Below are 25,918 nucleotides of genomic sequence, written 5' to 3'. Positions count from 1 at the left end.
TGAGACACGTTGCCGCGTTTTCGCTTCGAACCCTTCTCTTGTTTAAGAGCGGAACATACACCATTTTGCAGTTTCGCCAGTTTCGACATTACTCGTGCAGCGTTTCATGGAAGATTTGGAGAGGTTTGCGCATAGGTAGATTTGAAATTCGCAAGATAATACACATTTTTTATCAAAGGAGAACAGAAGTCTCGCGAACGAATCCGAATAAAAAAGATCGGTTGCAGTGCAGACAAGGACGCGAGTAATTCTATTATACCGCGAGAAGCTGTCGCGAGTGGGAGAAACAAGCCGAATTGTTTAACGAAGCCGCGTGGAAGATGAGAAGTGTCAGTAACGAGCACGAGGAACGAACATTTCGTGTCTGCTTTGAATCGAATTTTTGTCGCTGAAAAACAGCGTGTCTACCTTCGTATTCTATTTTCGCGATTCCCATGCTCGGCTTGAACATTTCCCTTTGAAACCCAAGGAGGCAACGGAGTGAGATTTTCTGCGAGCGGGCTATCGCGATACCTTTGCCGAAAATACAACGAACAAAACCTCGCCACGGTCTATCGTAGGTTGTCAGCAGCTCTGACACGCTATATCAGCTCGCTTTATATTGTCGGAGTAATATCTCGCGCCGTGGTGCCCTTTGTTCCGCGCGTCTGCGAGCTGTTCGCCGAGATACAAATCGAACAGCTCCAGTGAAATTGTGAATCTTCTTCGTTTCAAGCTTCCTTCTAGCGGTAAAACGAAAAAGCCACGGGCATTGCCCGTATTCGATTCCGAGTTTAAGAGATTTCAGGTGGCCGAAGGAATCGCGTCCATCGATCATCGACGACTCCGGGATGAATCGGAGCGACTCGGATCCCTGGAATAATATCGAGAACCGAAGAGAATTTTCGCCCAAAATTTCGTGCAAGACCAGCGAATTTACGACTTCTCGAGTCAGGGAAGAAGATCGAGAAGGAGCTTTAACGATAGAAGATCTTCGAACCTTTCTCGAAATCATCCAAATTTCACCGCGTTCAACCCTATCGAGAGATTAATCCACCCTACGCGTCTGTCCAGACTTTCCAACCGTCCGAAAAACCTTCTCTCTTAGAATCTTGTAAACCCATTACGACTTCAGTTCCAACGATGATCTACATTCGTCTGTTACCGCGAATAATCGTGTCTACGATGAAAAAGGCTTGCGTTACGCTCGCCAGGAGGGGAAAGCTTTATAGGCAGCGCAATATGTAACTGTCGCGGGAGCGGCGGACGTCCAATAAAAGCAGGCTTTTTCCTTGGCCCCTTTTTCCCCCGCGGGGATAAATGGATCGGGCGGACGTGGGCTTTAGGCTCCGCGTTGCTAGCCGAAAAGAGAAAGAGAGCTACCAATCGCACGACGTCGTTCGCGTCAAAAACGTCCGGCGGTGTCCAATGGAGTTGCACGACCTGGCTTCCACAGCTGCGCTCACAGAGCAACTATCTTGTAACGAGTTAGCGACACGTGCATCGAACTGTTGTATCCTGGTGGAAACCGGTGCGCAAAAACACCCTCTATCCAACTCCGCCGTTATTGTTTCTGTCTAATGGTAACCCAGTTTCTGTGACGAACGGTGGCTCGTAACGCGTTTTTGTCCGCCGTTTATGCCTTCTTTCTGATTCAAGAATACAGCTAGTGACACAGGGATCGCGTCCTAAAAACGTTTCTAAGCTTCCGACATCTGTTTGTTCTTTGAATCGTTCTTCTATATCGAACAACTAAGATACGAGTGGTAAGTGGATGGAATCCAGGAAAATAGTATCGGCGAACAGATCGGTGGAACCCGGAAATTCTTCGATGGAATTTAGAGGCGAGCAGACGCGTAAACACCGAGGGAAAGTCGAAACCGCGAGCGATTCTTAGTTGCTCGCAGTATGCATACGAATCAGATTTCGCTTAAAAAGAATATATACTTGGGCTAGACACGCAAATTTCCCGGGAACATCGAAATTTATCGAAAGGCTGGTCGGAGCAGGAAACAAATTCGCCGCGCGGAAGTTACTCGTTCAGGGAGAAGTCGAGCGCAGGAGCGTTGGAAAAACGTGGCGGTTTTATTCCGCGCACGTCTTCGTTCGGCCTGGCAACGGTATCGAGTAAAATCGTTTAAATTCGCGAACGTGGATCGGCGGCATTCTCCACGGTGAATCGGCGACGCCGTTCAACAAATTCGAGCCGTTTTCTCCTCTCTCTTCTCTTCTCTTTCCGCAGTCGATATTCGTGCGAGCCCGCGGGACAAACTCAACCATGCGTCTACGCGTCTACCTGATACGTGTACGCGTGTACCGTACGAGCGTGTGCGTGCCCTCGTGTAATGGACACGGGGGAAAAATCAATTGTTGCCCAAGGGCTTTTAATCACGGACTCGATCTTTTTATTTCCACATCCCCGACGAAAAGTTCACGGGTTTACCACCGCATTTTTTCCATTACTCGCCCCGACGAAGAACACCAGGGCCAGCCGGCCTAATGAAAAATCACCTGTTACCCAAGGAAACCTGCTGCCGAGAACACTTGATCCGTTTATCAAATTAACGGATCCTGATGCGTTTCCAATTAACTCTCTGGATTACTCTATCCTTTTTAAGGCTTCCTTTCAACGGGAAGAAATTGCGAAACTTACGGATTGGAAATTTCCGCCTATACGCATTTATATTTCTCGTGTAATTTTTTATTTTCGACGATGTGCGATGTTATCGATCGAAGACTCATCGAATACGTAGCAGAGTGTGACGCGGTGAATGGCGGGCCGTGAATAACGTGCTTATTTCTATAAGTGTTAATCGTTTGAATTAGAAGAGGACCAACTACGTCTAACTATTCAACAAGTACCAGTCTATTGAAACACACGTACGTGCGTACGTACACGCGAGTCTGCATCAAGATCCATTTCACTTTGCGTTCTCTCGCACAGAGGCGAAACAAAGAGCAACTTTCGAGAAAAGTGGAACGACCGCGATCGATCACGAAGCGGGAACAGAGCGAGACAATGGCACAGTCCAGGCTCGTTCGTAGAACTTCTCTGATGCGTTGGGAAATTTCCCGCCCGTCAGACCCACCGTGCCAACTGTGGAAAATCAACCGACGAGAAAGAATCGAGCATGACGTTATTTAGGAAAACCGACCCGCGAGATTCAACCAGCCAAGGGAAAAGTTCGTCCCTTCGACTAATATTCTTGAAGATATTCCCCCCCCCCCCCTTGAGTCGCTTCTGAGATTATTAATCGCGAAATTCTCTAGCCATAATGGAAACCACAGACGACATCTTTGAGAATTGAATAGATAGAATTCTGAAATCGAATTCCGAAGAAACGACACCGACCGAGGAAATAACCCACGACAGAATCTAAGGCGAACGAAAGGAAGCCAGTGGAAAGACAAAGAATGTTATAGTTATCTTCCAACAGGATTCTCAGGCCATCGACTTTGAAATGTAATCATCGAACTCTACGGGACATCGAGATACTACTACGTCCAACCTACTACTACGTGGAAAGTTTGCACGGCGACAGCTTTCGATCGAAGCGATCGATGTTAAGGATATTATGGAAATTAATTCGAGTCCTCCCTCTTTTTCCCCATTTCGATCCAATTTTCATGGAAATAAAATACTCGTTTATTAACGATCGAATTAATTCGACAATTTCACCTGGCAATAACACGCGCTACATCGACGCCATACAACGTGACTATCAAAAGGATTTATCTATTAATCGAAGCTTTCAATGTGGAAAACGATTGCGCCGTCGAGACACAATAACGACACCGACGATTCCAGTGACGGGTCTCTCGCAATCGTCGTAACGTATCGACGCGATATCGCGATATCAATTCTTGCCGTTTCGCTCGGTATCCTGTCGTAATCGTATTCGCGACAATACGTTGGTCGGTGGTGTGTGTCGCGCGGATAGAGGTGCGCCTTTGCAGCCGTCCTATCGGCCTGCTCGATGGACGATCCGCGACAGCCATTGGCTCTATTCAATAGCCGGGATATACCGGTCTAACAGACGGCGTGTGTATACTGCGATGCCAAAAAATCCCCGATCGATCGATCGTGCCGCGACAGCTTTTACGAGCCGTCGCGATCCAATAAACGCGCGACGAGTGGCTGTGCCCGTCAAAAGTAGATTACATTGCTCCAGCGTGGAATTACCCCGGAATTCTCGTTCGACCGACTATTCTCTCTGCGATGAAACGCCTAAACCTGATACCGATCGCTTTTCACCCTATCTTACGATAACCGAATAGAGACACGTTGAGACTGGGAGAAATTCTGACGTAAAAATCGATGCTTTAGGACGACAGAGGGAGAGCTCTCGGTATCTATGGACACACCTTTGAACGAGTAGAAACGAGGCAGTAAAAAGCCATCGGTATCGTCGATATTACGCATCGAAATCAAAGAATGGGAAACACTACTCTACTACCGGGTAATATACGATCTGGCTGGAAAACAACGAGAAGAAATACCTTGCGCGACAACCGATCGACGATAGCGGAGTCACAGAATCGAAAGAAGGCTCGTGTATCAGAACGAGTGTATTAGGGGGTGCGACAGTTTGCGATCTCGTTACCGTTCGGTCGGTCGCGAGTGCAAGCACAATTTGCTGCCTGTTGAATCGCGAGTCGGGGATGTCGGAGGACATACGAGCAACCCTTACACAAAGAATCCGCTCGTAAAGGGGCTGATGGAACGGAGTGGGAGGTTCGGCCCGTTAGACACGAGCTTTATCGTACGTCTGGTCAAATGAGCCCTCGGTGTGCGCTCGTCGTCCCTGGACTGTGAAACCGTTCCTGCCTCCGACTTCTCCAAGGAGCGTTTTCTTCGAGATTTACGTATTCTCCGGTGTCCCGGTTCGGGCAGGAAACCAGCCACCGCCGGAGGGTAGAGCGCGAAAACGGTAAAAAGTCAGGGGTCGGATTATTCCTCGGTGCTTACATGTGGCAGTTTCCCGGAAAACGAGCCCAGAACCCGGTCCAAGATGTATATACTCGGAGTCGCGAACATTCGGGGGAAAAAGTTTTATTTGGGACGTGAAACGACCGCCACGATGTTCTTAAGTTCGTCTCGATTCCACACCATCGGTATGATATATAAATCGTTGATTTTGGGATGCGAGAAATTGATTCGAAATAGAACATCAAATACAATTCTTAATCGTAAATCGTACGTGACAGGATTTTTATTCGAATACTTTCAAAATTCGGATACCACCGGCGGAATTATAAAAGAAAAAAGCTGTTTTCGTTATTGCAAGAGGGCGGATCGTTTAACTGGCCGCGCGAGTTATCGTGAAAGTACCGAGTTCATTCGCGGCTTATTATTATTCCGGAAATCGTGGGGCGTCGTGGAATTAGAATACCGCGGTAGAAGCTGACCAAAATTCCATCGGACGTCGTTCGACCGGAAAAGCCTTGGAAATTTAGTGGCGCAGCGAGCCACCCCTAATCGTCCGGAGTCGTTTCAACGGGAGCAGAACGGTGGAAGAGACGGACGACGAGGAGAATTACACGGAACGAAACGAAACAGTCCCCGATGACAGGGGTTCGTGGGGAGAACTTGCTTTACGATCCGCGAGATGGAATTCATAAGGTCGTCGTGACTGCACTGCGGACGAATATCGATTACGCTCGTGAAACAAATGGAGAAGAAACAGACTCGTAGGACGGATAGATCACTCGATAAAAACGTTGGACGGTCACGCGAGATGGGGAACGAGTTATAAATCGTTCGAGACTCGCTCGTTCGCGGAGTCGCGGCGCGTAACCGCGGCAACATCTGAAACCGGGCTGTCTGAAAGAGGGTGTACAGGTGCGTACAGGGTGGAATGAAAGGAAAACACGCGGTAGTACGGCGACGCTCCTCGGTTGACGTTACAAGGGGATGGGTGAGCCACCCCAATTTACGATTACGAGACACTGGAGGGCTCAAACGAAGGGTTAAACCGGGCTTAATCAATTCTCGTCGAGACTGTCGGTGTTTAGGGGCTGGATTTTCAACGACATATGAAAACACGATCGGTGCCAAGGAAATTCGAAAGAAGAGAATTCTCTGTCTCACGATAATAATAACGACGATATACATATAGTGGACGAATGAAAATAAATGACTAGCAGATTGGATGATTAAGAAATAACGAAGGCAGCGGACGTAAAAGGGTCGGGATCGAATTGTCTCTATTTCCCTTTCATTCGCCGCGTTTTCACGGTGATTCGATTGAGGGATGGGGGTACAGAAACGCTCGGGAAATTAGTCACAAAGGGATCCCCCCGGCGGGATATCGCCACGCCACTCGGACCGTCCGAATCTCATTCCGGAAAGCCACGGCTTCCCAATTTCGTCGTCTAGGCTACTCCCGATGAAATTCGTCGCCCGTGGGAGAAGACGACGCCGCCGCCGCCGCCGCCGCCGTCGACGCCGCCGTCGACGCTCGCTCACCGCCCCCGTAAAAGGCTGGGACAAGGAAGGGGGAAGAGGGGAAGAAAGACGTGTATCCAAAGGGTATTGTGAACAGGTTTGTCGATAGGATTTTATCACGGACTCGAGGGTGGACCGTACGTGCAAAATCGACTGCCTCGTAGCCAACCGACCCGTGACGTACTAGTACAAGGCCTGCGGTTCATGGATACTTAATCAGACGGTCCAGCACGTGCGACTCGACGATTCTTCATTGGTTAAATCGTTTCGGATGGAAAGAATAATCACTGGAAACTCATGAAAACTTGGAAAACTCTACGAGAGGATTATTTGTATTTTAACCAGCGAGATCTAAACGCGAGCTTTCGAGCGTGTTCTCTGTTAGAAATATGTTTCGAGTTTATAGCGTGCAGCGTGATCATGGTCCGTAGGGGACTAGTTTCTTTTTACGAAAATAGTTAGCAGAACGCATCTGAGCCACGTAATAAACGAACAACTTAGGAAAATTCTGCTAAGAATAATTCTACATCTTAAAACCAGACTGAATCGACATTATTTCTCTCGAAACTAAGCTATACGCCATCTTCTAGCTCTTTATTTTATCGAAATAATAATTATCTATTTACAATTGTCCCTGTACAAACGAAGAAACTAAACTATTTCAAGTATACAACATTAATTTGGAACCGGTAAAAGCTCCTACTATTTCTCGACAACGATTTCCCTTTAAACAAGCCGGTTGAAATTGCAAATTTCGTCGTCTGGTTACACCGCTAGGGAGCAGACGTTGATGTAGGAACAGTAATTGAAGTACGAAGTACAAGCTGCAAAGCAGGACACACGTACACTGGTTAAAGCAACGTCTGTTTGTCGAGATGAAGTACAGACGGATGTGTGATCTGGGGCAAAAGGGACCCTCGTCAAACAGGATCCGGAAGAAACGTGGAGAGGAAGCACGTTGGAGCTTTGATCATTCCCTGTGGAACATGTCTGAACCAACAACAACGCTTTAATCTCGGACCTTTTGAAAAGATTCTGGCACACGTACGTATAATTGCGTGCGCGAAAACGTACGGTTGTTTTGTAAAAACTGAAAACCTGGCCACCTTCCTCCTAAACCGCCGATAATCAAAAGAGTCAAGATGCCGGTAAATGGTCGCGAGACCGGAACAAGCTCGTAATAAAAATGGACGACTGCCTAAGGAGCGGAGAAGATTCGAGACCCATGAAAGACGATGCTACATCGGAAGTTTCTCGACTTGCAAAGTCTTGGCGCGAGCTCGTTTTACCGCGCGCGTTACCACCCTTAATTCGTATTTACTAGAACCGCAAAGCTTTCGTCTTTACGAGCCTATACCGAGAATTTTTACCGCACCACCCATCCCCCGTGTTCTTCGCCGTTTCTTCTTTACGAACGACCATTTGACTCGCTCCGCAACATGGAACAATCTTTTTTTACAGTTGCTAAAAGTTCGATGACTCGTAGATGAAGAAAGATCGAGAGTAGGAGAGAAAAACAAGGAGAGATCTATTTCAAATAGATACAATAGATACAAAGTCTGCACGTTTTACCGGTGCAGTGGCGTGCAGCGTGAAAAAGTCAGAGGGTGGTCCAGTTCGAGCGAGACGAGATTTATTCAGACGCGGTCGCTTATTGGTGTGGAACTTTTCTCGGCAGACAAGACGACCGGCGTCGTGGCGCCGGCTCCGACACACGCACGCACGTACCCACACCGACCGTGCAGACGCGAGAGAATCGAGAAGTCGTGTTGGTAAGCGAACGAGCTCCAGGCTCCTTCTTTCTCCCTTCTGCGTGGTGCTCCGCAAATAAAGGATCGAATTCGGCGGACTTCCGACCGTGTCCTCGACCACGGCTACGGAGAAACCGCCAGCAGGAAAAAGGGATGATGAAAAAGGAAAAAGACGAAATATTTTAAAATGTCGCCCTGGCCTCGTGAATAAGAGGGACAAAATTCTGCTTCGATCGTGAGCAAATCCCTTTTGTGTAGAAGCGTCGAAAGTTGCAAGAACAGACTCTACAGAAAAATGGAACAACAACCCGACGAATTCTACGCGAAAACGTCTACGATGTCTCTGACCGTTCTCCTTTATTCGATTTATTCAGAGAATTCTCGACTTTTCGCAAATTCCTCGAAAGCTCTAGAAAATAAAAGAAAATATATGCGCAACTATGAAACACGAGCTTTCGAGACAGACGATTTCGATGTAAAAATATACATAAACCAGGATATACACCGAGCCGCGGTTTGATATTCGCGCTTCTTTCGTGTCCTGTCGTACTCGTTGCGATGACACGCAAAGCCGGTCGATTATCGGATCCAGTTCGATTCCAGTCGTCTCGAGGCCAACCCATCCTCGTCATCTCCGAGACAAGACCAGAGATCGAACCGCTGGCACACGCTCGTTTCTCATTCCAAGTGGAGTAACACACACGGAGACGACACGCGCAAGGTGTTCCGCGATAATGCACACTGCTCGTATCTCTTGTTGGCTTTAAGAGGACGGATTGAGCGACGCGTAAAGATAAACGGTAATGTTTACTACGCTCGTGTAACCGGCATTAACGGCACGGCTCATTTGCATTGATAAGTTACGTCGCAATATTAAACGCGTCACGCGCCAACACTTTCTCCTGCTACCACTAAAGAGATCTAAAGTCGGACAGCCTGAATTGATACGTGAATTTACAACGCTATTCTTCTTGGTCGATGTCTACCATGGAAATTGGTTCACGCCTCTTTCCTAAAACAAAAGGCGCATTAACTCGACGATGGTGGTCACGGTGAATCAGAAACTTTACGCAGAGCAAAAATTCGGAATAGTAATTTCATTTCATAATTAGCAAAGAATAACGTGATTCGTATTACATACGAACACACAAACGTGCGACAAGGAAGATCAAAGGATTAACAGATGCATCCTCCTCGCACTAAACTATCGACGAAGAAAACAGAATATGTTAGGCATATCGAGATCAAACTGCAACCATTCGCGCATAAATTCTGACCGCCTAGCCTATAACGTTGCAAAGTTATGGGGATAAGAGAATTACAAATTAGAAGCTCGAGGTGTATTTTGGCAACGTTCGACGATATTAAAAAGTAGCTAAGACTCCCACGCTTACAACTTTCACCAGGGTGTTTGCAAATAACCGACTGAGAAGAATACGATTTTTTAATTCGTATAGAGGGAAATTTGGCACGGACCGTGCCGATTATTTCAAGAGAAACGCGCTAAAAGTGGCGATGACTCGAAGCATGATGCGGATCTAAAAATCGAGACGAAGTTCGAGTTGGGTGCCCCCGGAATGGCCGCAGACCGATTCAACGCCGTAGAACGATCTCGTGTCGTGGGACGCGAAGTTTTAATTGAGATGCGAGTTCTCCGAACTCGAATTTCGTTAAAGTTTCCCGCTGCCTTGGCTACTAATTGGACACGATGTCCGGGTTCCTGGTGCCGTGCAATCCGACGTAGTCCTCGGTTACAACGAGGAGTTCGCAGATTGTAATTTTCCATCTTACTTCTCTTACCCTACTGTTTCTTCCCTCCGAATACCACGTGTATTTCTATATACGAGGTGTCTGACAATTTTCAACTCATAATATATCATTCGCCTTTTAGTTCGCGGTAAAATCATAAAAATCTAAGGTATCGTGAAATATCGTCTAATATGGTCGATGAAGATGGCAAGGTGCTGTTAACAAAGATGCAGGAATATTCTAAAAAAGTTGTAAACTGTTTAAAGCACCGGCTTTAGTACCTTTCAAAGAAACCCACACTACTCAAGAAAGCAATTTTCCAGGCCGCTTTTCTCGGCAGACACACGCCGGAGTGGATTAAAACGAGACACCTTGTGCACGTACGTGTGTATGCGTGGCTCTCGTCCCTCTATCGTCGGAGTGGCCGCGACGAGAGGGCCGAGGGACTTTTGAGGGTTCCGTGCCACGAAAGGAACCGAGTCGAGTCGCTCTTCCTGCCTGCCTCAAAGAGAAAGAGAGACTCTTGACAAGCACAGAGGGACACAAGACACGGAAACTTGGAAAAATATATATAACGAATGGGTGGCAGAGGTTGTAACGAGTGCGAAGCCTCGTCGTCCGATACAGCTCGTATATCATCAATGCGAAAATTACCAACCTCTGTATCTATGGCATCTTTAACGATGTTTTCCGTTCACCCCGCTTTGATTAGCAGCCGGTGAATTCGTCACGGAAAATTCGGACGGTCACGAAGGAGACGCGAATATAGAAGACAGCAAAGTGTGAAAATTCGGATCGTACGATAAATTTAATTGTAAAGCAGCTTAATTCTCGACTCATATCGTGTCGTTTCGCGGATCGTCTTTCTTGTTCAAAGAGAAATCTCCGTCAAAGCGAAGGAACCGAATCAGAATCATCCCCGAGACGGTTCGCTTAAAAACAAACACCACTAGCGACGGTGGTCGAAAATAACCGGGTACCACGTAGAATTTTAACGGGCTGTCGCCAATATTAATTTGGAAAATTTGCGTCCTGATAAATATCGCTGGTTCGCCATGCGGTGCCGGAAATGAAACGGAACGAGATAAAGGACGTCGGCTTTTGAAAACGAGCCAGATACACGCCTCTCTGCGCGGCTAGAAAACGAGTCGTTTCACGGTCTCTTCTCTAGCTATCTAGGTATACCTGTATCTCTTCGTCGTCTCGTTTCGTACTAGCGGCGAGGGTACCACCGTGCTTCGTTGTCCACCGTGTGGAGAAGCGTACGCGTGTGCAGTGTGCAGCCAACGACGGGATAGAACACGCGGAAACGGAGAAGTTCTCTCTTTGAGACGAGCTCTCTTAGATGGGGCCAATTAGAGACACCCTACTCCGCAGTCTCGTTCGGCCGGCGCGTCTTTGGCGTATTGCCCTGACATGCCGGAGTCTAAGCCGACACGAAACAGGAAACAAAGAGCGGCGGAAGAAAATGAGCCGAAGGGAACCGATAAACGTTGCCCGGAACTTTCGCGACGTTTGCCCGCCATAGACTTCGACCAGTATCAAACAGCTTTCAAAGAGACCACCAGACCACGAGGAGACTTTCGTCGATCCATTCACCCTACCACGACAAACTTCCTCTTCGAAGAATAATAAAGCTACGACTTTTCGAAAAGCAAGTCGATTCTTAACCCCGCGAAACCTTATACACGAGTTTCCCCGAACAACTCATTTACCTTGAAACCTCGTAAGAACGGAGGTACGAGGACCGACGCGACAAAATCCTGACGGATTACGGATAGCTAATCGTTTGTGGTTGCAACGGGACGAAGAATCGTGCACGTGTTACTCGGTGAAACCGAAAGTGACGTGACTGATCGCGCGCAAGATAATCGACCAATCCATTACGATGAAACATTAATGAATGGAGCGCGAGCGAATCAACGAACTGATGGACACGATGTGGGGACACTCGGTAGGTATACAAATCAAGATAATGGCAAATATTTCACGGTAATGTAACGGGTGGCTGAGTCGTATAGGTCCCACGAGCATTAGGTATATACAAGGCCATCATCTGTATCAATAGAGTGCCACAGCCGGCGCGGGTTCTCCGTTTCCCTCTTACTCTTTATACCCGCTCCGATTCTGTTGCATAATGCTAGTGGAATGCAAACGGGCATCGATAAGTCACCTCGTGTAGCTCCAACGAACCAGGATTCACCGGGAGAATGTTCTCGAGGGCAGTGGAAGAGGAACGCAAAAGGGGTGGTGTGAAACGATAAAAAGGAAGAGAGGAAAAAACCCGGCCGTGATCGATATTAAAGCGGGTCGTCTCCGAATATTGCGAGCAATTCGTTCGAGTCACGCAATTATTTCCCTTAGTTTGTCGACCAGTTTGGCATTGAAACTCGCACCATTGACTCTGATCACGAAACCAACGATAATTTCCCGGTGACGTCCATCGTTACGTAAAACCATTCGTTTTCGTGCGTTATTCAGGTTTTTGGAAAAAGAAGAAGACGGTATTTCACCGGCTGGCTATTCGTAAGAGAATGAATAAATATTGCATCGGGCACTCTCGCAGTTTTACGCGACCGCGTCAACGACGATTTTAATGAAAAGTTGTGGTCACCGGTGGTACGTCGAGCGGACGATTCGCACGCGGATTCCACCCTAATTCCGGAGGGCAATTTTATTCGCGTCGCGCGACGCCAATTCAATGGGTCGGCGAATGCAAACATCGAAAGTGTCGGGGAATACACAAAACAGGTCGTTACGTTTGCGAAGAACCATAGCTAAATCCCAAAACTCATTTCGGGGACGCGTACGTTCGCGCGAATTAGTTATCGCAACGCCAAGTATCGCGCGATGTGAATAATTTCATTAGCCTCGTTGCCTCGCCGCTCACGTTCCCGATTTCGCGAAACCTTCGGAGAATAAATCTATCGAAAGCGACGATCGTGCTCCACGCTCCGTTCATCCGTCTATTCTCTAAACATCAACTAAATACAAATCCACGATTCGATACGATTCTCTATATATCTGTTTCTCTCGATTGAAACGGAAATGAGAAAAAAAAAAAAAAAAAAAGAGGCGTGCGCCAATGGAAGCATCGACAAAAGCGAGAAAAGAGATAAAGATACTCGCGGAGGAGTCTCCAATTTTCAATATTCCCTGAAAGCGTACGAAGGCACGACGAACGCTCAATCAGAAGGCTCTGAGTAGTCGCTCAGCCTTCAATATCCTTTCCGCTCCCGGTGACAGAGAGGAGCGAGGCGCCAAGTTAACATCCGTTTCATCCGTAAATAGGTCTGAAAACGTTCGAAAAGGAGGTTCAGCCCTCCCTCCAGCTGAAGCCATCGAGGAAGGCAGCCTTTTGAAATCTGCGCGGCGGAAGGCTCGTCTGTTTGCACGAGAGCCTCCATTCACGCCGTCGCCGTCGAATCAATATTGATACGGACCTTTATATATGTATGTGGAACGCGCCGCTGTGCACGCCGTTCCGATGGAATGCAATATTAATAGGACGCCTGAACAATATATTCCCGGCTACCTGTGTGCACACGCGTATACCAACGCGGCGATATTTGCTTAGGCGCGTCCTGGTTCGGCCTGTCATCGTCGTCTGGATAACGAGGTGTCGCCAGTTAGACAAGCGTCGTTTCCTACCGTCTCTCTGACGTACATCGCCGCGCAAATTAACCTTTTTTAACGATACCGACAATGGAAAATCTGTGACGTGTTAAGTCGTAAGTGTAAGGATTTCTAAGTATGACCAGCATCGTTTTTCAGATTGATCGGTAGATAGAGCAAAGAGTAAGGCAAACAAGAGTGGAACCGCTGGTGTTCCCGTATTTGTTCCAGTGATGGATGTCTTGTTTGGTGTTTGACGCGATGTATCACGTCGTGCAACTGACTAAATCCCAATAGTTGCGCCGAGCAAGATTAATTGAATCGATAGGAACAACCGGTCTGAATTATTAGCTCGAGGGAGCATTTCTACGGAGCATGTACACGGACGTGACACAGTTCCGAAACTCGGATGTTAGGCGTGTTATTCGTGAATCCGCAACTGACACCGTACAGTTTCACAGTACATAGTCGCGGAAATGGGAACGCCTCTCGTGGAAACAAAGATGACAAAATGGAGAGACGATGCTGCGATATGGCACGAGACAATAATAAGAAGTACGAGCAAAGGTAGACAAAGGAGATCGAGGGCAAAATCTCTCGGGAAAGAAATATACCAGTTGGGTAAATAGCGGACCTCCTTTAGAAGGATAGCGAGCGTAAGACGAAATATCGCGTAATGACGGGCGGTGTATAAATTAGAAATTCTAACGAAGACTGAGAGAAGGCTCGTTCGAGTTCTCGGCGAAACTGAGACTCGGCTCGAATCTCTGTAGAGCGACTTTTAAAGAAGCGCGAGAGATACGCGCGCACAAGGGAAGAAATAGCTATCGCGTGGAACTTCACCTGGAAACGTTCGTCCGAAGATTATATCAGCTTCATCGCGCGATTCAACGGCGCCGTATTTTCCACGTAGCATAATGCTCCACGGCTTTAATATTTCGCAGACAACTACCAACCATTTCGGACTCACGGCTAGAGTCACAGCGTATCCGTCTCTGGAAAGATTGTCTCTGTAATTTATTCATCAAAAGTAATAAACCTTATACCACGACCTTTTATGCCTCCGTCTTTTTTATGAAATTCATACCTTGCCTTGTCTACGTTCGTACATCTACTCCGAATCGATATTCATTAGTAGCATACATACGTCGATTCCACCGTTTCGCCAGGAATCAGAACGAAGGATGAAAAATACAGCGAAAAAGAGAAAACAGGAGGATGGAAGAGGCGACGAAAACCACGTTCATCGACACGTACGAACGCGTCCGATGCACGTCGCGATATTTACCGATTCCCCGTTTAACTGAATGTTTTCGGGGGTGGAACTAAAACCGTAGCCGGAAGAAGGGCGAAACACGAGGGACAGTCTGGCAAAAACGTCGAAATATGGCGGGTTCGCGCGGAGGCGGCCGTATAATTTCCGACTGAGCGCAGCTCGCCGAATTCTCGTCAACGTTTCACGTTCCCTCTCGTTCCACCCTCTGACAACACACGCGCGCGTCCTCACCCTTTCTCGGCCGCAGTTTGTCTGCATTAACGCTCAGCCGGGCGACTGTTCGACGCCGCTTTACTGAAAATGTCGAGAATGGAAGAAGCGGAAAAGCCGGGGAGAAATTCCACTCGTGGGAAACCGAGGTTCGACGACGAGATTCTTGTGTCGCGCGAATTTCCGCGAGGCCCTAGCTATCTCGCGTCCTCCGACGCGTATATTTTTTCTACTCTTTATGGATGCCACGACCGTCAGCGGCGGAAGGGCTTTCAACTCGCGGGGAAATCGTATCGCACCGGAAGCGGCCGAGTGCCGTTAATTTTTTTACGAGGCCGTAACTCGTTAGTGCCCTTTGAGAAGGCTTTAAAGAGCGCGATACGCGGATAGTTGACGGCTTGCGGCCCGCTATCTTCCTCCGTGTCCTCCACCTCTACCGCCTTTTCCACCCTACTGGTATGGTTGAACTATTTCCGTGGCGCGACCGTGAACGCGGAACGTAGCGTAGGCTCTTGTCACGCGACGAAAGGTCAACTCTCGGAGCACGTGAGCAATTTCTAAGAAACTATCCCGCATATACGCGCACCGCCCCCGTTGATCCAAACGCGAACATTGCGAACGGGGATTCACGGGGCCATGGAGGTACCGAAGGATTTCCGCGGCCGAGACGCGGATTACAAGCTCGTTGTAACTTCTGCTTGTTAGGACGGTGGGAATCCAATTAAGCAGAGCTATTTATCGATTGGACTAAGGGATTATTCGTCTGGTATACCACGGAACGAAACTACTTACTACCCTACGGCAAACTATGCTTCGTCGGAGATAGTCGGAACTCTGTTGTTTTGAATAGATTTCAAGGTTTCTTTCGTATAATCTTTCTATATTCTAACGCAATTACGTGACACAGTCGATCTGCTGCTCTGCTCATATGTTCAATCTCTGATGAATCAGAGCGTGACAGTCTTTTACGTATGTATAAATTAGTAAGTATAAATGTCGCAAGTATTAACATCCATTATTCGAAATTCTAGTGGCCGTCCATTTATGACACGGACAGACGCATTCCCTTCTTTAGGAAATTCCGAATTACATGTCCTCCCTGAGCTGTAAACCTAATGACTGCGAGGTCGGGTAAAAAACCCCGGGAAAGGACCAGCCGGAAGGACACGATGGACAGACGAAACCCAACGGCTAGTAGGGAGAACCAGCAACGTAGGACAGTTCGTCATCAGACATCGTACCATGCGGATGAAATCCCAACAAGATCTTACCACTACCGTGTTCAAAACTTCACACTTTACTTTTCTACAAGTGCAAATACAGTGCCAGATTACTCTAACACTCGATCTATTAAATCTCCTCCACCAGCGTTAATTCATTCGAGGTACGCGATATCGACCGATCGGTTTGGCTTGACCGGTTGCTCTTTAGTCGAGAATTCGCTACATCCATGTCCCAACAATTTCGCACTCGATATGACACGAAACGAGTTAAACTACACGATCGAAGAAGAGTTTGAATAATGAAGAGTACGGAATAGTGTAGCATATTGTTAGATAAATCGTTAGATTTCGTGATTTTGAACTCGTAATAAAACCGTATCTAATTGAAACAGCGAGGGAACCTTGGGAGAAGCTTGGGACGAAGAGCCGTAAAAACGAGAGAAAGGCGAAAACGTGGGATGCAGTGAAACGAACTTGAAGTTCCGCGCGAGCGTAATCTGCAATCTCGCCGCGAGCCAGCCGCGCTGTAAACAAACGTTACGTCAATCAGGACAACGATCCGGCAGTGATGCAAGCAACGCGTAACGGGCTTCAGCTCGGAGGCGCGATACAAAAGCGATAAGGAGCCATGGTCGTGGCTTGCTCGTCGTCCCGTCAGCTGATTTTACGACTTCTCCAAGTTACGTGCGAACGTTACTCCATAAACGTTTCGAGTAAAGAATTTTATAATTAATACGATTCAGCGTACGCGCTTGTGATAAGATTTATCACGTTCTCCGTTAAAGAATTAAGATATCGAAATGGAAATACTATCGGAGCTAATTAATTTCTTAGAAGCAATAAATCGATAGAATAAAGCAGTACACGCAAGACACACGACGCTACTTTCCAAACTGTGTATCTGTTGTTCGTATCTAAAGGAAACGATAGTGTGTTTTATAAAGCTATTACAATCGAACGATACCCAGTCGTCCGTATCGATTACGAAGTATTTAAATCCTCTTGAGAATATTCTGTCTGCATAATTCTACCAAGAGTTCAATTTCCAAGGTCTTATCCATAAATTCCAAGCTATTTTTGTTATTCTATTGCTTTTTTGTATTTTAAGAATGACAAGAGGCTAAAGATCAAGGACAAAGAAGCAGATGAAGAAATATCGGTGACTGATGATATTTTAGTGAAAAGTTGGCGTGATTTTTCGACAAGGAACGGAGCGCGGAAAGCAACGATTTAAGCTGTGGCTGCGGAGTCTCCTCGTCCGGTAAGTAATTCAATTCCGTTTAAGAGGCACGAGGGGTTTTCAGAGAGCAAAGAGACCATTCTCTCTGGCTCTCCATAGCGGCGGCTATGTGCCTTATCTAGGGTGGTCGCGTTAAATCGTGACGCGTGACCATGCATACTAAAGACGTATGTACCTAAGCGGCATTTTGCCCCTCCGCCGACCGGTTCACCCTCCTGCAATTCATTTGACGTATGTCGGGCGTCGGATAAAACCCGCTCGTGAACGGTATAAATTGTTCCAGGATCGTAACGAGGACCGGTTCAACGTCGTTTTCGATCCGAATCGCGACCTACGCGCGTCTGGCCAAGGATCTAAAGCCTCGTTCACACTTGCCGATGTAATCGACCAACTGTACGAACTGCCTGACGAGTTTCCAATAGGAATTGGACAGAGCAGAAGGTATTTCCCTAGGAATTGATCGATCGATAATATACGACAATGCTTCTTCGATGTTTTCCCGAATCTCTCCATTCATCCTATCAACTTACGTATTTCAAATTAACCTAACGTCTTCTGTTCCTTCTTTTAAGAGGCATAACGAATTTATCGGGAAGTGGATACAATTCCGGAGGAACGAATTTTGCGAAAATGCAAGCCGCTCGATGGTCGAGACAACGCGGAAAACGGAGAATAGTTATCGGGCAGAGGCCGTGACGCCGCCGGCACGGAACGGGATCGCTTATTGGTTTAGTCACGGACCGTTTGTCGCGATTGGTCCCCGCGGACTCGCTAGAAAATATGGTTCGGGAGGCTCGGAGGTAAGCCATCTCATCGGCTGCACTTTCCACGATCAACCTCTGTAATTTCCTTAATCTTCGTTGGAATAATACGATTTCTTTGACGCGTTAAACATCGCATCCGATCGTAACCGAGTAAATTTCCAGCGGTTCTGGAGATACGTGCTCCGCGGCTGACCAGCTGAAGTTTCTCGAACGAATCCGGTGGAAAGCGGATGAACGAGAAAAGAAACGAGCAAAGAGGTAAAGATCAAACAGTAAACAGACTCACCTTCTCGCGAAGCATGTCTCGCACCCTGGTGGCCTGACTTCTGCTTCTGTGCAGTTCGAGTTGCAACTCGAGGCACCTCTCCTGCCAATTAAGCTCCTCCACAGCGCTCGAGTATCCATCGAAACTCTTGGACGCGCCGTAAGCTGGTCTGCTCTCGAGCTTCTCCTTCTTCGCGTCCGAACTAGCAGCGGCTGCCGCAGCCACGGCGTTTCTTTGCTCCACGTACAGTCGATTCTCCGCGAAGATCCTGCCCGTTTGCTCTGGCTGCCTGCCGGAGAACGAATACGCTCGATCAAAGTGTCCGCCACGTGGCGCCGGTCCAGGATCGAAGTTCGACCTAGCTCTTGCAAACGCGGCTAAATCGTTGGCGTCGTAGCAACTAGAGGAGCCGTCGAAGTCAGTCTGCGCGGCGAACGTTCGTTTGTCCGTATACTCTACGTGGCCGCTCGACTCTGATGTGAAATCGTACGGGCTGCACTTTGGCTTGGTGTCCCGGAGTTCGACGTAACCGGCGCTTCTCGCCGTCTCTACGAATCCCTTGTTATCCTTTTGGAAGAGCAAGTTCGGTACGTTGACGTATGGCGAGTCCCTGGCGTGGACCGGTGCCGGAAGGCTTCCAGAGGCGGCGATCGCCGCGGCGTGATTGTTGTTCGCGTTGTTCGCGTGTCTGGGTCGCGGCGGTGGGGCTGGCGCCTGACGAAATTGCCTTGGCCAGAGTCGAGGACTCTCCGCTCCGGTTGGCGGCAAGCCGCCGCCTCGACTCGATTCCGGGCCGGCTTGCTGTCTACGTGCCGTGACCTCGGCTGCTGCTGGCCCAGTTTGAACGATACTGCCACTGCTCGCCTCGTGACCTCGTACGCCTAGTCTGGGACTGCAGGGGGCCGAGTTCGAGCCAAAATCGGTGGCAAGCCGCGCGATCGGGTCGAGGATCTGCGACAGGCGTCGCGCCGGGGAACCTCGCACCTCCTCCATCGTGTTTTGGCTCCGTGCTTGTCTTAGCTGACTTGCGTATCCTCCTCGATACTCGAGACACCGCTGTCGAGGCCTCAGTGCATCGCTGGACGGCGTGGCCGGTCCCTCGCGTTCCCTGTTTGCCTCGAGGGATCACGTTGAAACGCACGTCGGAACGGGCGTCGCGGCCATCTTCCGGCGATCACGATGATCTCACGCACTCCTGCGTGCATCCTTGCTCACATCCTCGCGGCTATACTGCGACCTGCAACATCCAAGCCACCAACTGACACTGACATGGCCAATCGTGGGATCGCGAGACTGTGTACGCGCGTCACGCGTTTAGACAGCCGCTCTTCCGGCTACCTTAACCTCGCGTCAAACTCTCGCGTGTTACGCCGCTACTGTAATACGCCGTTATTTACCACGTCATCGCGATCTTTGCCTCCCCAGCTGCCAGCAGGAATATTCGTTTAACCGCGTCTTACGTTCCTCTCGAGTGTATGTTTCTACGCGTCGATACACCAAGCTCTCTCGAAATTTCTTCAACAATTCGGTAACACCCCAAATCCCTTCTCTACCTTCGTAGTTCATCTTCCGCGCACTTGAGTCATGTGCAACACGGTAACACAGCGACTCGAGACGAACGCGATTATCGCGGCGTCCAGGAGGCAGGTAGCATCGACGTTCGCGATTCGGTAATCGGGAAGCAGTCAACTCGACGTCTCTGACGCGACTCTAATCGGCCGGTTTCGCGGCCTGTCGCTTCCAACTAGGAATCCAACCGTATCCAATTTGTGCGAGGCATTAGCGAAGTACGCGTAGTCGTCTTCTCACGTGGAAAGTTTCCTCGTGATCGCGCCGCCGCGTCTCTGTGTCCCATCGACAAACGTGTGCTCCGTTAGACACCCTTAGGTTTAATCTACCCTCTCGAGAAACGACACTTCTCCAAACATCTATGTCGTCGTCTAGTCGAGAAGAGACAGCAGGTCTCTTCTCTCGACTTACCGAACAGCGGGCGACAAGTTTCACGAATTCGTTTTCGCGGTCCAGTCCGACGAGGTTAAACCAGGAAATGGAAGGCAGATATTAACTCGCTGCGAGTGTTTGCAGTACTAAATTGAAAGCTGTAACTCTTTGGGGTGTCTCTTGAAGCGCTCCGCTCTCTTCTCTTTCTCTCTCGAACCCCCTCCGTTCCTACCTCTTTCATTTCCTTCGGCCGCGCTTCTTCGGCTGACTTGGCATGACGAGACGCGCACACAGAGCCCGAAAGAGAAGGGAGGATTGCGAAGGAGAGCGAGAAAGTACAGAGGGAGTCGAAGAGAGAAGAGGAGACGACTACGACGACGAGAACGACGACGCAGGACTACAAAGTTTATTTTAAGGTCGACACTAAAAGGGGCCAAATGAAAAACCGGATGGAGGGGTGGGCCGTGTAACGTTCCGTTCTGCAATTACCGCGAGCGAAACGTCTGCGGCACTTGTCCGCTCGCTCGCAAAGGGAAGGCCAGCCGAATGGGAAAAACAAACGCGAAAATAATAGCCTGCGCGACATAGGCGGCTCGCGAAATCGGTCAAACGTCAAAGTTTACGGCGTTCGAGATATCTGCAATCGAATAAAACCAGAGAAGATAAAGACTCGAAACCACAGTGAAGGCCGCGCGTAGTTCAGTCCCTCGTTATCGTCGCCTATCGTTGACATTCTACAACTAGCGAGACCATTCACTGATCTGTATGTATGATACACGTTGAAACGATGCATCGTCGGGTCTTTGCTCGCAATACCAAGAAGATAAATATCATTTTAATAAGAAAATCACGATAACAAACGAATCAACGAGACGCGAATCCAAATCGGAGTGAAATTACCCAGAAATAGAAAACAGTATCCGCGAATCAAAATCAGAATCGACGCTGGCGAACGGCGTAACCATGCAGACGGCACTCGAGGCCGATAGGATCAGCCGACTCGCGGAGTCAAATAACGAATAACGAGAAGCCTTTCTCCTTCCATTCGGGGATGCGTGAGAACTCCAAATCAGCATCTATTCACTTAGACAGCCAGTCGATTCACGAACTCGATACCACGCAGCCACATAATGAACATACGTAAGCGGGATTTGTACGCGATCCTGAATATTCTGAATTAATTTGACGTTCTCGTGAGCTTAACCCGATTCTCCGCAGTCCCTTGTGGTCCCGTCAGACGAGTCTATCGGCTCGAGAAGACACGATTTCCTACATTTTTCATTTCCATCTCGATTGCTTTACGCGTGCCATCTTCCATCGATTCGTCGGCCAATTACGATAATGGGGCCGATGAGAATCGCAAATTGGAGACACAGAAGAGACGGGATGGCGCGAAGCGACGAAACATCGACGCCAAACGTCGAGTCAAAGGTACGTGTTTCGGTGTTTTCGGCGAGGAAAGGGATAGAAAGTTTTTTCTGGCCACAAGGGACCACAGTGAAGCTGCTTTCAGAGAAAACAGTAATTATACAAATTGATGGCGCGGCCGGAAACCAAATCTTCGTCTAGAAATAGCAACGCCGCGTCGGCTCGTTTCGCAGAGGAGTCGTCAGCCCTTTACGCGTCCTCTCTTCTTTCTACTCTCTGTTTGCTTTTCTCTTCGACGCTGTTCATCTTATCGCGAGTGCCACGGTTGGCACTTGATGAGTGAAAAACCTCGTGTCAACTACCTGTGGCGTTTCCTTGCTGTCGATAAATATCAAACATCAACGGCCACGCGACAATTTCGCTAAGAAAATGATCGTTACATATATGCATATATGATAACAGACGAACATACGTTCTATAAGGAACGTATTCGAGTATGCTAACTATATTTTCCAATGATGAAAAATTGCGCTTCCGTACTACGTACGAACGAACGTTACGCAATCGCACTCGTAATCGACAACGATCCTCTCGATTCCAGACCTCCGTTCGCGTTACGTCAGCTTGACGAGTATTTTTATCCATCGTGACTGATCTCCGTCGAGACCGAAGCGGATCGACGAGTCCTCCCATTCTCGAGGAAAAATAGCTGACTAAACGAAGAAACAGCCAACGATTTCGCGAGTGGCGCGCCAGAGTATCGATCGACCGGTCGAACTTCCATAAACCGCGACGTTTTAATAAAGCCCCATGCAACGCTCGTATTCCGCACGTTTTATTATTACTACGCTGTAAATCTATCGGTCGATATGTATTGGCATAGGTTGATTTTGCGCGGCTTCTACTTCTCTTCTCTCTTCTGCCGGATTTTCTGCAAAGTGTATACGCCTCTCTCTCTCTGTCGTCGAACGGTCACATTCTCTCTAACGCGCGGTTGCCTAATATCGTCGATTTTACGAGCAAGCGATATCTTTTACCACGCGATGCGGTATACTTTTGGGCTTGTCGTTTTCATGAAAGAAACGCTCCTCGACCGTGTGGCGTGACCCTTTTTGGATACACGCGAGATATACAACCGCAATAACGGCGAGTTCCGCGTATAAATCTGAATACCTACACGAAATACCTAAATCTTCCCGATAAACCCGTGCCCCCTTGTTCCGCATCGTTCGGCTCGCAACAACATTTACTTCGGGACCACCGCGAACTTTTCGAATCTGGACTACCTAAGCAATCTTTATACCTATCCCGAAACCTCTCCCTCCAAACATGATCGATCGATGTGAATTTTTCTCTAACCGTCGATTCGGAACGACGTTCTCTTTGACGTTTAGATTCGAAGAAACTTGAAACGACCTCCGAGCGAGAACGAGCCACCGATCGATCGACAGGACTTAATTCTTAATCGTAATAAAATTACGTATTCATAGGAGGCTGGTTTGTCCTTTTTTTAGCCCTACTTTACCCCCGTTTGGTAGCATATAGGCCTACGAGCAGGAGCATCAACGTTCCAGCTACATGTACCTACGTAATAATACCCGGACGTATATAGAGAAGGCGGTAGCTAGTGGTCCCGTGGAGTCCATGAATAAATTTCGAATTAACTTTCGAACGGTTTTCGCGTTATACGAGGCGCGACGGAAGCCCTCTTCAATCTGGTCGGCTCCTTGGAGGCAGTCGTTATAATGCCAATGGCTCACTCCCGTGCCCTTCCCTCGCACAAAGAGCCACTGTGTGGCAAACTGGCAACTACCTGACAAAGAAACGATCTCCTCTTCATCGAATCCAGGAAATTTTCCCGCTCTGAGTCAGTGGAATTCCTGCTGAATATGAAGCTCCGATTACGTATTTAATACAATTATTATCGACTCGAATTAAAATTTAACGACAAGTTCCAAGTCCTCTATTTTAAGAAGAATCACAAGGTAAAATCTAAAGTTGCCGCCTAATATAAAGGACCGCCTAACGAACCGCCTCCGAATTTTAATCGAAGGCAATTCACAAATGTAGACCATCAATAACCGAAGCTCCAAATTAACCGCGCTTTCTTTCCACTGTGCCCTCATAAATCACGGGTATTCAGACTCCCACTACGTTTAACAAGTGGCCTCCGCCATTCTCGATTCTTCTCGTGTTAAAAGAGAGCCGCTGGTCGAATCGGCAGACTCGGCCGGCTCGATTATCGAACCGTTGCTTTGATTTGCTCGAATTCGCTCTTCCAAACCGACCGAGAACATTTCCCCTGCAGGTATCTGGAAAACAAGATATTATCGGTTCGTGGCGGAGAAACAACGCGGTGTTCTTCGTTTCCACGCAATTCCATCGGTCGGAACAAAGTGTAATGCCGCTTGCGAGTAGTCCGTGCGCTTACACGCGCAATTACTGTTACGTATATCGACGTTACGAAGAAACAGAGAAAGGAAGGAAGAGAAAGAGATCTCCGAGAAAAAGGGCGATACAAGGGGGCTACACATCGATTCGAGGGATTCCACGTCTAACGTCTGTTCTTCTTTCAAAGAAATACCCGTTTTGTCGAAAATCGAGCGATTTTTCGCTCATTGCTACTTTCATCGAGACGTGAAAATTGAAACTAAATTTTCGCTTTTCGACGGACGCAGATGCTACGAGATATCAAAGCTTAACTCTTTCGTATTGATGGACGAAATGTCTGAATTTATAAAAGATGGAAAAACACCTACTGTCCAAAAATATCGAAAAATATCCACTATCATTCGTAGCATCGTACGAAGAATGTCGCGTCGCGAGATACGTATCTCGTGCACAGATGCAAAAGGGTTAAGATGCAAAGAGGGATTCGTTGGAGAATTCTCAACCGATACGCGACTTCCACATCAGACTGTACACGCATCGATAAGGCTCGCGTCTCTTCTCCTTCGCGCCGCTCCGTTTCCTCCGACGTTTCTCCCCTTTTTTCCGCGAGCCAACTCGCCTGTATCCTGGTTATGTATTATTTATGGCCCGACAGATCCCCGTAGAACGAAACCGATTCTTTCTCCACGTGAACGGACAGCCGGCTCGTCGATGTAATTTATTCGACACCCTGTATGCAAACGCGGGCCCGATAGCTTGTTCAAATTCCGCGAGAGACGAGCCAGCCCCGATCTGGTTTGTTCTCCGCCGAAAACAACTTCTTCGATTACGCGACACCGATGCGTTTCTCTTCTTTCTATAAATCTTCCTTCCACATTCTATTTGTTGTTCGATCGAGAATCGCGCGAAGATTTCAATGACTTACGTGATACGCGAGCTGATTCCAAGTTGTTCCGACAATCGACATAGGAACGCGAAACATTGACTTACGTCTTAATCCTTCGATTATCAATTAAAAAGAACAAAAAAGGGACGGAATAGGGTTAACGATTATAAAATACCGACCATCTTCAAATGAAACGCAGGAATCACCGAAGGATCTGGTTGAAACGGCCAGTAGAAAAGGCAGAACGATCGAATGACTACCTGGACAAGGAACGCAAAGCAACGAATTTTCTAGATCAGGCGTACGAGCAAAAAGAGTGAAAGATATTTCTATTGCTCATTCTATCTGTTGGTCGTGTTGCTTGCCGTGCAATTTCTGTGACGATCGCTCGCGTACACTCAGCGAAATAAAGGACATTTCACGTGGAGTCGCGTGCGAAGAAACTATCCCATGGATACGTGACACGAATACATCGCCGATGCTAATTGCGGGTAGAAAACCTGTGTACTGGGCCCCGCCTTGAAAACGCCACGGGAAATATCCACACAGGGAGGCGGGGGAGACGAAAGTGGCGAACTGAAAAACGCGGCGAACCCTTTTGAACGCAGCGACGCAATTACGAGTTCCCCCATTTGGTCAAGGAAGAGCATCCAGGACGAAGGACAATAGGAGGACATTTACCGAGTGCTTGATGAATGAAATTCGCGTACGCGTACGAGGGAAGTAACTCTGAAATGGAGTTGACGAATATTTTTCCGAAAGTCACCGGTGACCAATCGCGCTGAAATTTGATGGAAAGACGAGTTTACCAT

General features: G+C 48.1%; 1 protein-coding gene across 7 annotated transcripts in view; it reads right to left on the bottom strand.

Annotated features, from left to right (window-relative positions):
* Positions 1-25,918, bottom strand: part of LOC139986138 (uncharacterized protein CG43867) — a 98,274-nt gene that overhangs the window by 66,959 nt on the left and 5,397 nt on the right. For all 7 annotated transcript variants that reach the window (XM_072001199.1, XM_072001200.1, XM_072001201.1 and 4 more), the window contains exon 2: positions 18,542-19,757. In XM_072001199.1, coding sequence (XP_071857300.1) covers positions 18,542-19,513 — 972 coding nt within the window. In that variant the 5' untranslated portion in view covers positions 19,514-19,757. The remainder of the gene's footprint in view (positions 1-18,541; positions 19,758-25,918) is intronic.

This window comes from Bombus fervidus, chromosome 4 (assembly GCF_041682495.2).
Source record: "Bombus fervidus isolate BK054 chromosome 4, iyBomFerv1, whole genome shotgun sequence".
NCBI classification, from domain to species: Eukaryota; Metazoa; Arthropoda; class Insecta; order Hymenoptera; family Apidae; genus Bombus; species Bombus fervidus.
This window is presented reverse-complemented; position numbering and strand designations above follow the sequence as displayed.